The sequence below is a fragment of the Myodes glareolus genome, chromosome 27 (genome assembly GCF_982192425.1).
Source record: "Myodes glareolus chromosome 27, mMyoGla1.1, whole genome shotgun sequence".
Lineage (NCBI taxonomy): Eukaryota > Metazoa > Chordata > Mammalia > Rodentia > Cricetidae > Myodes > Myodes glareolus.
In genome coordinates this window covers 39,123,408-39,138,845 of record NC_142052.1, presented here as the reverse complement: position 1 = coordinate 39,138,845, position 15,438 = coordinate 39,123,408, and the positions used below count along the sequence as shown (strand labels likewise).

The 15,438-nt window shown below is 46.0% G+C and overlaps 1 protein-coding gene across 2 annotated transcripts in view; it reads left to right on the top strand.

The window, feature by feature from the left end:
• Nucleotides 1-15,438, top strand: part of Dnah7 (dynein axonemal heavy chain 7) — a 209,756-nt gene that overhangs the window by 182,254 nt on the left and 12,064 nt on the right. For both annotated transcript variants that reach the window (XM_087902284.1, XM_087902283.1), the window contains 5 exons: nt 1,802-1,987; nt 3,906-4,043; nt 8,061-8,291; nt 12,321-12,473; nt 13,873-14,050. In XM_087902284.1, the coding sequence (XP_087758410.1) occupies nt 1,802-1,987; nt 3,906-4,043; nt 8,061-8,291; nt 12,321-12,473; nt 13,873-14,050 (886 nt within the window). The remainder of the gene's footprint in view (nt 1-1,801; nt 1,988-3,905; nt 4,044-8,060; nt 8,292-12,320; nt 12,474-13,872; nt 14,051-15,438) is intronic.

Here is a 15,438-nt window from a genome sequence, read left to right as displayed (position 1 = left end):
TTCTCTTCTCTTCCTTTCTCTCCTCCATGAGGCACCATTTGATCTCCTTTCCTAAACTTGCTCTGTACTTGAGATGTCCAACCTCTGGAGTGGTCTCTGGAGTACTCATCCCCCCCTCTCCTGCTTCCTGCCTCTCCTCCTCCCCTTTTTCCTCCCTCCCCTGCCTTTCTCTTCCCTTCCATTCCTCTCTCAGCCCCCTCACTTGCCCTTTCTCCCCCTCTCCAGAACATCCAACACTGGGCATGGAGGGATGTTCTCTATACCGTTGTCAACTGGATGTAAACACGTTTGAGACTTTGAAGACCAATTACTACACGTGCCTGTAAGAATAGGGAGCTTTTCCCAGCTAAAGCAAGTTGTCTGAATTTTGGCAGAATCTTGTTCAAATTTAGTTGGCTATCTTTGGTTAAATCTATCATCAATAGAATACAACCCCCGTAAACTTTCAGACTTCTAATTTCGGCTTGTAAATGGAGAGGGTTAAATTCTATTTCCAAAAAGGAAATAAGAAGCTAAGTAAATAACGCTGGTGGACTCAAGTGGGAGAAACATTCAAAGGAATCATAACCTTGATAAATTGTCTTCTTATTGTAACACCTACAAGAAGCATGGAGCTAATAGAGAGATAAAAAATACAGTGCCGGAGGAGAAAGTATCTGAACTAAAATAATTACACACAACCAGCAAGGAGCATTCATAGATAGCAATGTGACTATCTGGATAATATAGTCTACCTTAAAATACAGTCTACAGTGAGGAGTTAATTAAAATATATAAGCAGGCGAATTTGCTTTAGCACCTAAAAAATCAAATCCACTACATCACCACGCTAAAGAGAATTTAAGACACATGATCCTATCAGTAGATATAGAAGACAGCATTTGACAAAATCCCACATTCGTTAGTGATACAAATACTCTCAATAAAGTAGGTACAGAGAGGAATGTGGTCAACATGAGAGGAAAATTGTCTTAGTCACTGTTCTTGGCCGTAAAGAGAGAGAGACACCGTGACCATGGCAACTCTTATATATGGCAGCATCAATTAAGGGTTGTGCAGTTTCAGATGCTGGAATCAGAGTCCTCTGTAAAAGCACCCAGTTCTCTAATTGCTGAGCCATCTAGCTAGCCCATCTTTTTTGTTTGTTTCTTTGTTTTAGTTTTTTAAGTCAGGGTTTTTCTGTAGCTTTTTTTTTTCTGTAGCTTTGTGAAGCAGGACGCATAATGAAGTTAGGCTGTCACAAGGCAAGAAACGTGTGGAGTTACCAAAAGCCAGAGAGCCTGGAGTGTCAGACAAGCAAACATGCTCCCCCATTGCCTTGATGCTGAGCTTTCAACCCTTTGATTTTTAGCCACCAAATGGGAGCCACAGAAAGCTGGGAGACCAGGCAGGCGATGCAAAGACTTGAGCTACGATAGGGAACATGGCAGACCTAGGTACCCACGGAAGAGAAAGGATTGCCATGGTTTAGATATCAAGCGATGTGGAGAGGAGGAGAAAGTGTATTAGAGCAAGTGTTAATAAGTATATGCAACAATTAAGACCCTCGGTAGTATTTTAAAATTAGTATCCATTCAAATTATGTTTTTGAATAATAAGTAAGTCACAACAGATTCCAGGAGTTTTAGTCTCAGCCCCAGCTGAACGCACTAAACCAGGAAGAGCAAGATCCTGGGGGCAACAGCAGTAACTAGCTCGAAAGTGTAGAGAAGGAGGTCATGTCACTGCGAACCTGTAGGAAGGTCTTCAGCACAGCCCCCGTCCCGCGCCGTCCGGCCGGTGACCACTCTCTCCACCTCAGGAGCTGCCGTACGACGCCCTGCGGTACATGACCGGGGAATGCAACTACGGGGGCCGCGTGACTGACGACTGGGACCGGCGCACGCTGCGCAGCATTCTGAACAAATTCTTCTGCACAGAGTTGGTTGAAAATGCAAACTACAAGTTTGACTCGAGTGGCATCTATTACGTCCCTCCTCCTGGTGACGTAAGTACGCCCCCTCTAAGAGGACTGGAGACGGGAACGTGAAACTCTTGGGGACTGACACTCGGTTTCCCTGCTGAGTTCCCACCAGCCTTTCTAATCTTGTTGTCCAGCCTCCTCTTGTTTTTCTAAATTATGTAGGAATAGCACACACACACAGTGTGCAAAGAGAGTTAGGAGTTCCCTGTTCACTATGATGTGGGATCGTTTGTTAATGACCTGAAATTCTGTCATCATGAACTCGGTGTTTGGATAAAAAAGACTTTGTTCCAATTAAAATGAATGTATACATGATGGGGGTCATAAAATATTAGCAGTAATAATTAACATTTATATCGGGTACTTTTAGTTAGTGCTACGTTATCTCACTGCAGCACCCGATAACACTGATCATTCCTTTATCCCTTCCCAATCGAGGAAGCAGATTTATTAAGTCTGATTGAGCCATCAAAGACCACCAGAGCAGAAGGCCGAGAACCATGGTGGCGCACGGCCGCTGCTCGCTTCCGCTCTTCCATCCAGCCCCGTGCACCTTTGGAATAGTAACACAACACAGTTTCTTCCAAAGGCTTTCCAGCGTAGTTCAGTCCATTCTCATTTGATCCCTGAGGACGTCCAGAGGTACACAGAGAATACACAGAGAAGCCCTGTCTCAAACAAACAAACAGAAAGCAAAGAATTCAAGGTCAGAATGCATAGTGAGGCCCAGTCCCTATACACAGAACAAAAAAGTCACCAAAAAAAAGGTAATAGAAAATTTGTCTAGAGATCCAGAAATATTGGGGTGTCTTGGACAGCTTCCTCAGCTGTCAGGGGTCTTCTTCAGCTCTTAGTGAGCATGTCTTAGGGAGCCAGGGACCTGGAAAACTGATAGCCACCAAAACTACTCTGAGCCAGTGACTTTCAGGGTCTTGTCTTTCAAATTTGGAGAATGAAATTCATGGACTACAGAGGGTGAGTTTTAGGGGTTTTTTTGTTTGTTTGTTTTTTGTGATTTTTTTAAAATTATCATTATTACACCTCTTCTGCAGTTTCCCCTCCCTCCTCCAAGTCCCTGCCTGCAACTTCCCCTCTGCCTGCATCCACTCCTCCTCTGTGTCAGTTCAGGAAAGGGCAGACCTTCCATGGGTATTGTCAGAACATGGCATACCACGTGGTAGGAAGACTAGGCGGTAGCCTCGTATATTAAGGCTGGGCCAGGGAACCCAGTATGAGGAGTAGGGTCCCAAAAGTCAGTAAAAGAGTCAGAGACAGCGCCTGCACCCACTGTTGGGAATCCCACAAGAGGACCACACTACACGACTGTAACATAGAAGTGGAGTTCCCAGAGCCCTACTAGAACAGAGGACCTGGGAATGCATTATGATGAACTCTTCCTGGGAGTTCTTTAGAGCGCTCCTGGAGCCACAGAGATGAGGGATGGGGAAGGAATTAAGCTGCGGAGTTCAGTTGTCCAAACCCAAGGAGTCCAGGGGCCTCCTCTGAGTTCCCAACAGTCCTCACAGAGCCTCTGGGCAGAAGTGCTCAGTTGTAAGCAACGGCAAGGAAATGGATCCAGGACTCTCTTCTGGAGTCCCGGCCTCCCGCAAAGGCAGCCTCAGAATTGATGCTCCATCCTTGCCCAAGTTTCTATCTCCCGTTGCCATTGCTAGGACAAGTTTTTAAATTTGATTGCCATAAATTTCTTTCAATAACAATAATAAGCATTTTGTTGAATGGTGCAGTACCTTCTTCTCTCAGAATTTGCCCATACTGTTGTGAGCCCTTGGCCTGGGCTGAAAAGGAGGAAAAGCATTCAGCATGCCGTCCCACGAGCTTGTCCTCTCCGTGGCTCAAGGACTGAAAAACGTTGACTCTGAGCCAAGTCCTCCCTCGTAACTGACATCTAACCTCCGGGCTTTTCGCCATTCCGTCTCCGCAGCACAAAAGCTACATCGAGTACACGAAGACCCTGCCGCTGATCCCGTCGCCGGAAATCTTTGGGATGAATGCCAACGCCGACATCACGAAAGATCAATCGGAGACACAGCTGCTGTTTGATAATATACTCCTTACCCAGGTGTGTTGTGAGGCACCCTAGGCCGGAGCCAGCAGGGATCTGTCCTCCCTCTACCCCCGACATACACACACACACACACACACACACACACACACACGTCCTCCTCCCCCATCCAGCCAAGGCTCCTGACCAAACTCTACCAAAGTGAAGGAGCCCTCAAAGGAAAGCGGGGGGGGGGGAACCCACATAATCCCTTGATTATGGACTTCAGCACAGGGAATGTGGGCATCAGGCATTTTCTTTCTATCGCTCTTGTTTGAGAGTCTGAGTCTCTTGCTTCTAGGAATTCCAGTTTGTTGTGCTTTTGTGCCTAAGCCTCGCCGCAAATACAGCGTATGTTAAATCCCTTTCATTTCTCTTAGGTGGGAGCCATCATTTTAAAGATACCTGCGTAGCCGTTTGGGAGCGGGGTCTGTGAACTGTTTTGCCCGCTTCCTTTCTAGTCTCCTAATTTAACGGCTGTTGCTTGTTTTATGAACCCTCTTTATTTAATATCCCAGGCCATCTCACCTAGTTTACGTAAAAGATTCCTTTCCCACTATTTTATTGGGTAACATAATGCTTAAGTATATGGTAGCAATATTATAAAATGAATTTAAGGAAGTAGTTGGTCGGTGGAAGGCACTCAGCCCTGCTGGTGGGAAAATGTGCCCAGGGTGGGTAGAGGTGGAAAATCTAAAGTGTGGGCCGCAGTCTGCATTAAGCAGTTGCTAATCCTGAGCCCAGTGAGATGCGTTCGTTCTCTCTCTCTCTCTCTTTCAAGACAGGGTTTCTCTGTAGTTTGGAACCTGTCCTGGAACTAGCTTTTATAGACCAGGCTGGTCTCGAACTCGCAGAGATCTGCCTGCCTCTGCCTCCCAAGTGCTTTGCCATCTTTGTAAACAAATTAATCTGGATGCCAAGAGTTCTCGTGGAGATTCAGGAAACTTTCCAGGGCTGCACACTGGTTCACTTGGGCCGATTTTCCCAGACTGAATTCGGCTGTTTTGATGTCCTCTCAGAGTGGAACGGGATGGTCCGTGTTCCTGAGGGCTGGCCCTTACTGGCACTGCTTTGATAGCTTTGCATATAACATTGTAGTACACGGGGCAACCCAAGGAGTGAGGGGCCACTGCTGTTCCTGTTCCATAGAAAGGAACTGAGGCACAAGAGGATTGAGTAGTTTGACCAGAGTTGGGTAGTCCAGTTTCAAGGCCGGACTCAAAGTCAAGCAGTCAGGCCCGCCCTGGCTCCAGAGCCTGTTCTAAGCTCCTGCCTCGTATTCTTCTGTGATTCTGTGACTGGGTCAGATCCGAGACGCTGAGAAGGCCAGGCCTGGAGAAGACATGGTGAGTTGTCATGAATGGGCTTTCACGAAGTCTGTGCTTCTAGTTTCTGCTAGTATGCCATTTTCTAGGACATGCAAACATGACAGAGAGTGTTTTTAATGCCCATTTCATACATAGATGGCATGAAAGCCTGTGCTTGCCAGAACACACACAGAAGTACGTGAGCCAGCGTGAGTCAGTCAGAGTCAGTCCTGAGGAGGATGGCAGGATCACTGCCGTGTCTTTGGCTTTATTTAAACTTGCTGGTGCGTGTCACATTGCAGAACCCATAGAGCAGGGTGCTCATTCCAATGGACAATAACTCAAACCAAACAAATACGTTGGAATACACCAGGGCATCGCCTCAGTGTGGGGTTAAACAACCTATTTCAACGCCCCTAGCCTCAGCCTGATGAGGCTCTCGTGAGGGGCAGACAACGGGCCTTGAGTGAGCAGTCAGGCGGAGACCCGAGCGGCAGGACCCTGTGGGCTATTTCATCATAACAGGCCTTCTGCCCCGATGGCCTCAGCTAAAACGTCTCAGAGAAAACTGGAAGAGGCAGGTGCCAGGGTCAAGGTGTAATTTTTGCGGAGATCTTTTGTTTATGCTTGACGGTCGCACTATTTCAAGAAGGAAACTTATAAAACCGACACGCTGTGGGCTCTCTGCAAAGGCTAAGTTCTTCAAGGTCTCTTTAGAAATAGGTCACACCCATCTTTACTCAATCAAAGGAAGACAACCCAACCAGGTGAGGGGATTCACACCTGTAGTGCTGGCATTTGGGTGGGGGCCAAAGCAGGAGGATCTCAAGCTCAAGGCCTGCTTGGGAAGCCAGTGAGCCGTGCACCCTGTCTCCTGAATATGTGTTTCTGGCGTGTGTCTGCACTTGCGTGTATGGTACCTGCAGCGGTCACAGGATGGAGTTGGATGACCAGTTGGAATTACAGGCTGGGAACTGAACTTGAGTCCTCTGCAAGAGCAGCAAACTCTCTGAACCGCCAAACCATTTCTCCAGCTTCTTCAGAACAGAGAGCCGAAAAGGGAGGGAGGGTGGGGGCCGAGGCGTGGCTTAGTGGCGCAGTGTGTGTCTTGCACTTGTAAGGCCTCCGCTTCAGTGGCCAACATGGCGGAGGGGAGGAAGGAGGATGAGCCTTGGGAAGCTGTGGCTGATGCTTATGGAAGCGCTAGAGAAGGGAGCGGGAATGACCAGCCCAGCTAAACAGTCACGGACGAGCAGCATGCTGTAGCTCTTGATGCTTCCCGTGAGCTGCACATGACTGTCTAAAGCTCCCAGACGCCAGCCGTGTGCCCTGGGTGTTGGTAAGGAGGACGGCTGAGTTGCTGGGATATTTTCCTGACCTTTTGGGTTGGGTCCAGGCCTGGGCTTTTGCGTCATTTTTGTAGGGCTTGTGTTTCATGTGTTACAGCTCTTGCTAGAAAATAGAATGATTTTTTAATCCATTTATACTACTTTATATGTCGGTAAAAATACAAAAAGCAACTTATCCCACAGATGGAGTGAAAAGGAAGAGATTATTTCACTACTCTGGGCCCAGCATTCAAGATCTTTTTTCTTCTACTGTTTTTTTTTTTTATTATGTATACAATATTCTGTCTGTGTGTATGGCTGCAGGCCAGAAGAGGGCACCAGACCCCATTACAGATGGTTGTGAGCCACCATGTGGTTGCTGGGAATTGAACTCAGGACCTTTGGAAGAGCAGGCAATGCTCTTAACCTCTGAGTCATCTCTCCAGCCCTTCTTCTACTGTTTTAAATATCAGTTGTAAACTAAATACTTTAGGACTGTAAAAATTAATTATTTTATGGGCATAGTTCTTAATTTTATTTTTCTAGCAGGCAATTAAAACTTGCCAACACTTAATTGTTTCATTGTCTTATTTTGTAAGCTCTTCTAATGGTGTGTGACAGGTAGGTATAAATCTAAGAAAACACGATAGTGTTCACGGACTGGAATGTTTAATAATAATCATAAAGAAACCAGGAAATGTAAGCTAGGAAGGGAGACTTAACTCAGTTTTCCTGAACTGGGAAAATGTGAGCTGGCCAACTATATTCCAGTAGTGACCCCTGGGAGGATATTTGTTCTCAGAATTTCTTTAAAGGATTTTCCAGAAAATATAGATTCATTTACAAGATGGCACTAGAAACACCCGGAGCACAAATTACATCGGATGCTCCTTCCGGGCTCCCAACGGCCATCACTAATGCCTGTCCTTTCTCCATAACTCTGAGCCTCCTTGAGGAAGTGAACTTATTTTCTTTGCCCTACAGGCTCAAGGAGAAAGCTGTGTCTCTGTTTCTGGCAACCGGTGTGCATCAGATATTGGCAAATAGACTTTGTGGCCCGCTCTCGCAAGATAGTCACATTCCTTCCTTGTGGGTGTTGAGATTCGTCATTGCCCGGCTGCTCGGTCGAGCCTCAGTGGGCACCAGGCGGGGGATGTACAAACGTTCCCTTGAGGTTCTGTTTCCCCTTTGAATATATCACAGGCTCCTTCCTCCTCCTGCGTCACAATCATCTTCTCTCAGAGTGTCATCCCCTGGGGCGCTTACATTTCAATAAACCTTGTGCAGAGAAGAATCCTCCAGAGATTAGATCATTCCTTGTAAGATTTACCCAGTGGTTTTCCCTTCATGGCTATTCTTGGACCTTTACGAGGATGTCGTTAACAGTTTGGATTCTTCAGTCTCGTTCCTCAGGTTCTGGAGCAAAGTCATCAGATGAAGTCGTCAACGAGGTTGCTGGGGACATCCTGGGCAAACTTCCAAACAACTTCGACATTGAGTCCGCAATGAGGAGATACCCCACCACCTACACCCAGAGCATGAACACTGTCCTGGTCCAAGAGATGGGGCGGTTCAATAAGTTGCTGATAACCATACGAGAATCATGCATTAATATCCAAAAGGCAATCAGGGTAAGGGGAACTGAGCAAAAGAATCACCAACTATCACACCTTCCTCAGCTCAGCAAATGGTTATTAGTTGCAAGTGCTGACCAGGGCAGTTTTTGACCCTAAGTGTAGAGAATGTGTCCCTGCTCTTGGTTAGCCTATAGAGTTCTGGGAATAGCAGTTCATAACAGCTAATAGACACATAAGTACAGATGTGATGGACAACACGTGTACTGGGAAGGGTCCTGCTGAGGGGACGCCGTGCTGAGCCATAAGGAGAACAAGTTTGCAGGTTAGCGATGGAGGCACATAAAACATTAAAGGAATACATACTGAATTTTTAAAGATTTATTTTACTTGCATTTGTGTGTGTGTGTTCATGTGTGCTCACATTTGCGTGCACATGTGTGTATTCATGTGTGCTCAGACATGTGTGCATGCATGCATGTGTGTGTGTGTGTGTGTGTGTGTATACACACGTGCAGGTGCCCACAAAGGCTGAAAGTGGATGTAAGATCCCTTGAAGCTGGAGTTACAGATGTCTGTGAGCCGCCCTGTGTGGGTCCCAGCTCCTGTCCTTGGCTCCAGCAGTAAGCGCCCTTCACCTCAGAGCCATCTCTCTAGGTCCCCCCATATAGAAATGTTAAGTGATAAATCCTTTAGACAAATAAAACAGGGTACCTCAGCAGAGTTGTCGGAGACAGGCTGGGGCAGGCCCTTCTGAGGACAGAGGCCTAAATGACATTAAAGAGGAACGGAGGGACTATTAAGGGAAGAACATTTAGGCAGACGTTTTTCGCGACAGTCAAAACCAAGAGCAGTACCAGTATGGCATGGACAAGAAGCGTCAGGAGAAGGTGACGGGACAGGAATGAGAGGAGCCCGGATGTGTGTGGAGGGAGGGGCCACGACCAGGGGCATGATGGCCTTGCCTGCCGTGGCTAGGATCTTGAATTTTATTTTGAAATACAGAGGCATTAGGCATTTTCAGGCCATAGTGATATTTCATTTCTTTTGAAGATTCCTCCAAAAGATTTTAGGGAAACAGCGCTAGAGAACGCGGGTGGGGCATCCCTGCCAAGCCTGGCTAGAGCACCAAGGTGAAGAGAAATGGCTATGTATCATTAGGATACCTGAAAGTCTTTGTAGGGATGAGCAAAGAGGCTCCAGAGACAACTCCCAAATGTGCGGCCCAAGCAAGGATGAGGTCTGAGGGAGAAAGTCAGGAACTGTGAGGAGGGTCTTTCTGAAGTGCTTACCCGAGTCGGTGACGAGATCACGGTTGAGTGCATGCATGGGGGGTCCATGAGGGAGGCCAGGGTGGGTGTAGCTTCCAGGCTATCATAATATGTCGAGTGCAGCCAGGAATAGGATTGTAAATTGCCACGGACGTTTTGGAAGCGCTGGTGAGTGTAGGCTGTGTGTTGTAGAGTCCTATCCTCCTGCCCGCTGCCCCTCCAGGAGCTGAAAACGTGTCGCTGTCACCTCCGGCTCTGCTCCACAAATTTCCTGAATGTGACAAGATAACCCGACTTATTAAATCATCAAATGTGATCAATTAAAAAATAAGTTAATTATTCCAGCCAATGATGGTGCATACCTTTAATTCCAGCATTCGGGAGGCACAGGCAGGTGGATCTCTGTGAGTTCAAGGCCAGCCTGGTCTACAGAGCTAGGTCCAGGACAGCCAGGGCTACACAGAGAAACCCTTTATTGAAAAACCATTAAAATAAAAGAGTAAATTATTTCTCTTAAGAAGCAAAGAAAAGGATGTCATATAAGTTCAATACCAGGAAAAAGAAATGTAAAACCTAAATCTGAGGATGAGGAGGAGAGGGAGAAGGGAGGGGGAGAGTGGGAGATGGAAATGTTGAACTACCCATCTATAAAGTAGCATGATGGGGGCTGAACACCGAGCCTAATAATAATACAACAAATTGTCCAAATTCATGTGGCATACCTGGAAACTTTTACCATGTGAAAATACATAGCTCAGTCCAATAAAAGAAATGGATATCATCAGAGCATATTCTCTGATTATAGTATAATTAAGTTAGAAATGAATTAGCAAAAAGCTAGCATGCAGTTTCCATATATTTATAAATTCACTATAACACTTGGCAATGCATTCCCTAGAGGAAGAAAATAATGGAAAAATTAAAAATGAAGAACACATCAATTTGGTTATCCAATACCAAATTGTCAGCCCTGAAAACATGCATAGAAATAAGATTATACCGACTGAGCAGGTTGTATTTAGGATCAAAACTTGCTTCCAGAACTGGGGGGCACTATAAGAGAAAAGAGGCCTAGAGGTCTCAGCTTCCAAAGTGCATCCACTTAACTTTTGGTTCCAGTGCGATAACTGACCTCAGCTATCCATGCCATCCCCATTTCAGGTGTGTGGCAGCTTTTTATTCCATATTTGCTGACATTTCCATGTTATATTCAAGGATTATTGTTGTAAGGAAGCCACGAGGCTGTGGATTACTGGGTAAAGTTCTGGCATCTGTCTCCTGCGGGGGCTACATGGCTTCTCCTTGACTCTGCCCTTCTTTCTCCCAGCATTCAGTTTAGTTTTCCCTGTCTAGTTCTGTTACATCAATCAACAGCCCAAGGCAGTTACTTTATTAACCAATGGTATTCACAGCATACAGAGGGGAATCCCACATCAGATGATGAAGCTTTGGGGAAGAGACCTAAGAATTCGTTCTGTAAACTAGGTTTCAAATTCCTTTTCTATTGTCATTTTGAGACAGGGTTTCTCTGTGTAGCCCTGGCTGTTCTAGAACTAACTCTGTAAACCAGGCTGGCCTCGAACTCAGAGATCCGCTTGCCTCTACCTCCCGAGGGCTGGGATTAAAGGCGTGCGCCACCACCACCCAGCTCAAACTCCTTTTTTTTTTTTTTAGCACATTCATCCTGCCTGACATCTAGAATCTTCTTGAGTGGCTGGGAACATACACAGGGGTACAGCACTTTCTCAGTTCATGTGAAACTTTAGGCTTGAGTCAAAGTCCTGTGAAAGACTGAATGCTATGCCAGCTACTAGCTTTTGCTTTTTACACTCCAGAACTGGGTTGTCATGGCTCCTTTTTCCCTTCCGTTTTGCCTTCATGGGCTTATGCCTTTAAACAATAGAACCTTTCGCTGCTGTTTCAGTGGAGTTTCAAAGGGCAAGTGAAACAATGTATGTTAAATCCAGCAAATTTTCTCCCACATCTTCAGATCAGTTCAGTATTTTGGCTTTTGATGCAAAAGAAAAGCAGAAATGACAATCACATCTGGCTCAAGTACAAGATCAAATAAGCAATAAATAAATAAAGTTTATTGGTAACCGTAACAACAAGGACTAATTCTTCCAAGTTGATGCTTGTCAGATTCTCTGAGGAAGGAATTGTGAAGAGCCTTGGAGCTCCAGCATGTGCACGTGGGGTGTTCCAAACAGAACCAGTGCAACTAGACTCACAGTTGGATTGCAGACTGTTTTGACTTTGATATAAGCTTCCTAGTTCTATATCCATGACTGTGACTTTAAGAAGGTAGCCTAGAGTCGGGTGGTGGTGGTGCACGCCTTTAATCTCAGCACTCGGGAGGCAGAGGCAGGCCGAGCTCTGTGAGTTTGAGGCCAGCCTAGTCTACAAGAGCTAGTTCCAGGACAGCCAGGGCTGTTACACAGAGAAACCCTGTTTCTAAAAACAAAGAACAAGCAAACAGACAAACAACAAACAGGTAGGCTAGGAGGTCTTTAACCACAACAACAAACAGGTAGGCGAGGAAGACTTTAACCAGCAGGTAAATTAAATGAAGAGTGAGTAATAGTGATTCAGTAGCTACCAAATAGCCATGTATGAGTTAAGATTTTCAACTAAAATGTGCCTAGAGAAACCATTACTCCTTTTCTAAGGAAGGTCCAAAAAGCTCTAAGCCTTCTTCACAAATCCAAAGAAACCTTACTTTCATTAACAAAGAGCGTGAATGAAGTAGCCTTTCAGAGAGACTATGGAGGCCTGCTGGCCAGTGCTGATCCCGCCGCGGTCCGCTGTGTTTCAGGGGCTTGTGGTAATGTCCACAGAGCTGGAAGAGGTGGTCAGCAGCATTCTGAACGTCAAAATTCCAGGAATGTGGATGGGCAAATCCTACCCCAGTCTCAAGCCGCTCGGCAGCTACGTGAACGACTTCCTCGCAAGACTGAAGTTCTTACAGGTGAGTTCGTCCATATGCACACAGCTAGCCGATCTCTCTTCTGGCTTCATTTTCTTCATCAGAATGCTGAGGGAGTGGAGAAAGCCTCTCTACAGTCCTGCATATTCCAGGGACAAGTGACATCGACTCGGTCATGTGTGCGTGTGCTTGCGTGTGTTGTGCATCTTAAGTAGGAGGCTTTGTGATGTCTGACATTCCAGTACATGACAGACTTTGGAGAGAGAAACATCTGACATGTTGACTCTCTGTGACAAAGCCCTCTAACAAAGCATCTTAGGAAGGCACCAAGCTTGTAAAGAGGGGGACTGGTTCTTCACTGCCCAGCAACCTTCCAGCTCTGCCATCCAGTCCACGACAGCAGTGACCTCAATGGTTACTTTTCCTGAGTGTGTTGAGTGGGTAGACCTCTGACTCCTAATTACCTGAGGATGATGCTTCACTATACATCAGAATAAGCCATTAAAAAGAAAAAGCACAGATACTGTGTATATGACTTGGAACTATGGGGAAGTTGCGCATTATGACTCACACATTCAATCCCAGCACTTGCGTGCCTGAGGCAGGAGAGTCACCAAGTTCAAGGTCAGCCTATGCCACTATCTCAGCTACATATTGAATTCCAGGCAAGATACAGTCTCTGAACAAAACACAGACACTGAGGAAGTTTCTGCAGGGATCAAATGAGCAACTCCACTTTCATAGTACGATCTGTCTGAGGTGCCAGAGTCAGACATTCAAGGACCAAGATGGCCCCGGGAGCGAAGGTTGAATTGTAGGCTTCTTCTCGAGTAGAGGGGTGAATTCATTTCTTCAGAGATGCTTCTGTAGTTTGTTATTCAGCCCTTGTTATTCAACAGCTCATCACCAACAGCTATGACACTAATACAGAATTAAGGTGCCATTGTACTTCCAAAGACCATACGCATTCACCGCCCCACTTGTCCATGTTCCTTTGCGGTTCTGTGTCTCAGTACGTTAGATTTCTTGGTAAGTCAAGTAGGAAGGAAGATTTCCAAAAGAATATCCTGTCACCTAGTAATAACCAATTAATTAGAAAAAATAAAAATATTACCATTTGACCAGACTTCACGGAAATCTGTTCATCTGCGTAACATGATAACACTTTGTAACAATGAGTTTGAGTTCGCAGTGGTGAGCAGGACTTTGGCTGAAACCACTGGAGAGTAGGAAACAGACATCTACATCTGCATTCATCCTTTGCAAATCCCAAGCTAGTGTGAGGGAGATGATGTCGAGTCAGGTTTTGAGATCTCAGGAGTGTGCCTGGATACTCATTGAGTCCCGTTTGCTCGTTTGCTTGGAGATGCATTGCATCTGTAGTGTGCTGGAAATCCGTTTGACTCTCTTGCTGAATCACTGTCGTCTGGATCTACCCTAGCAATGGTACGAAGTCGGCCCTCCGCCCGTCTTCTGGCTTTCTGGCTTCTTCTTCACACAAGCCTTCCTAACGGGTGCACAGCAGAACTACGCCAGAAAATTCACCATTCCAATTGATCTTCTGGGGTTCGACTACGAAGTGATGGACGACAAAGAATATAAAAATCCTCCCGAGGACGGTAAGTGCGGTGACGGAAGGGACCGGCTCATTGTCCGTGCAATGGACAAAGGCATAGTAGCTCTTGTCTCCCCAACTGTCGAGAAGCAGCCATGGACAAAAGACTTTGAAACAAAGCATAAAGCAAATAGGGAAGACAATGAATTGAGTAGATGAATCTGGATAAAAGGTACACTCCCCCACCTCCTGTACTATGCGTTCTTCTCAAACTTAGAAAATTAGAAACCATGTGTAGTTAAAGGAATAATCAAATTAGCAGTACACAAAGCATCCCTAACTTTGTGTTGGCCTTGAACAAATCAGGAGGACTCTCTTGAAGATCACACCCATTTGAAAAATCCCATATATATGTATATATATATGGATATATATATATAGCCACTACTGTTTATATATTATTCTGATACAGCTAACAATAACATTGTGTGCATGTGTGCATTTGTATGTGTGTGTTAGAGAGAAAGAGAGACAGACAGACAGCCAGTGAGTGAGGGGAGGGTATTGTGAGTGAGGTCTAAGCACACACTTGTGTGGAAATGCTTCTGGAGACCAGAGGATGATGGACGTTCTGTTCCTCGTTCTTCGCCTGTTCTTCTGAGGCAGGCTCTCTCACTGACCGGGTGCTGGGGTGACCTCCAGGAAGCCCCAGGGATCTTGTCTCCACCCCCAGAGCGCTGGGATTATTAGGCGCACACATAAGCCACACCTGGCTCTTGGCGTGGATGCTGGGTTCTGATCACAGTTCTCAGACTTGAGCCGCAGTCTCTTACCTGGAGACGTTTGAAGGTGGGAGGGTGGTTACGAAGAGACACTGTGTTTCCCGAGTGCTGTCTTTTAAATGCATTATGATGCTGTGATGTTTTATTGTAAATTTAGAGGTGGCCAGCAAGACGGTTCCGTGAGAAAGGATACCTTTTGCCATGCTTGACAACCTGAGCTCAGTCCTCGTTATCCACATGATGGAAAGAACTGAATCCCACAAGCTCTCTTCCAACTTCCATGTGTGCCTTGGCATGCAAAATAAATAAAAGGTGACAAGCATATGTAAACACAAAATAAACAAAATGGGAATTCGGTGGATGAGGCCACCACTCCAAATAAATGTTCCTTTTGAAAAGCAAAAGAAGTCAAAAAGGACAAAATTGTCCCCAAATGGCACTGACTGAATGAATGGTATCAGTCTTTCAGTGACTCTAAATATACCGTGTTTCAACCAAGGTGTCAGAGGCCGCTCTGCTTCCCCAGTCATCACTGGTCCACACTGGCAGGCACTGACCAACTAGACCAGTAGGCTTTTGTTGCCGTGTCTGGTCACGTGTGAGACAGTGACAGGTAGACGCGGTCCCAGCCGTGCCTGATAATCGCCTCACCTTACTGTGCCAAGTGCTT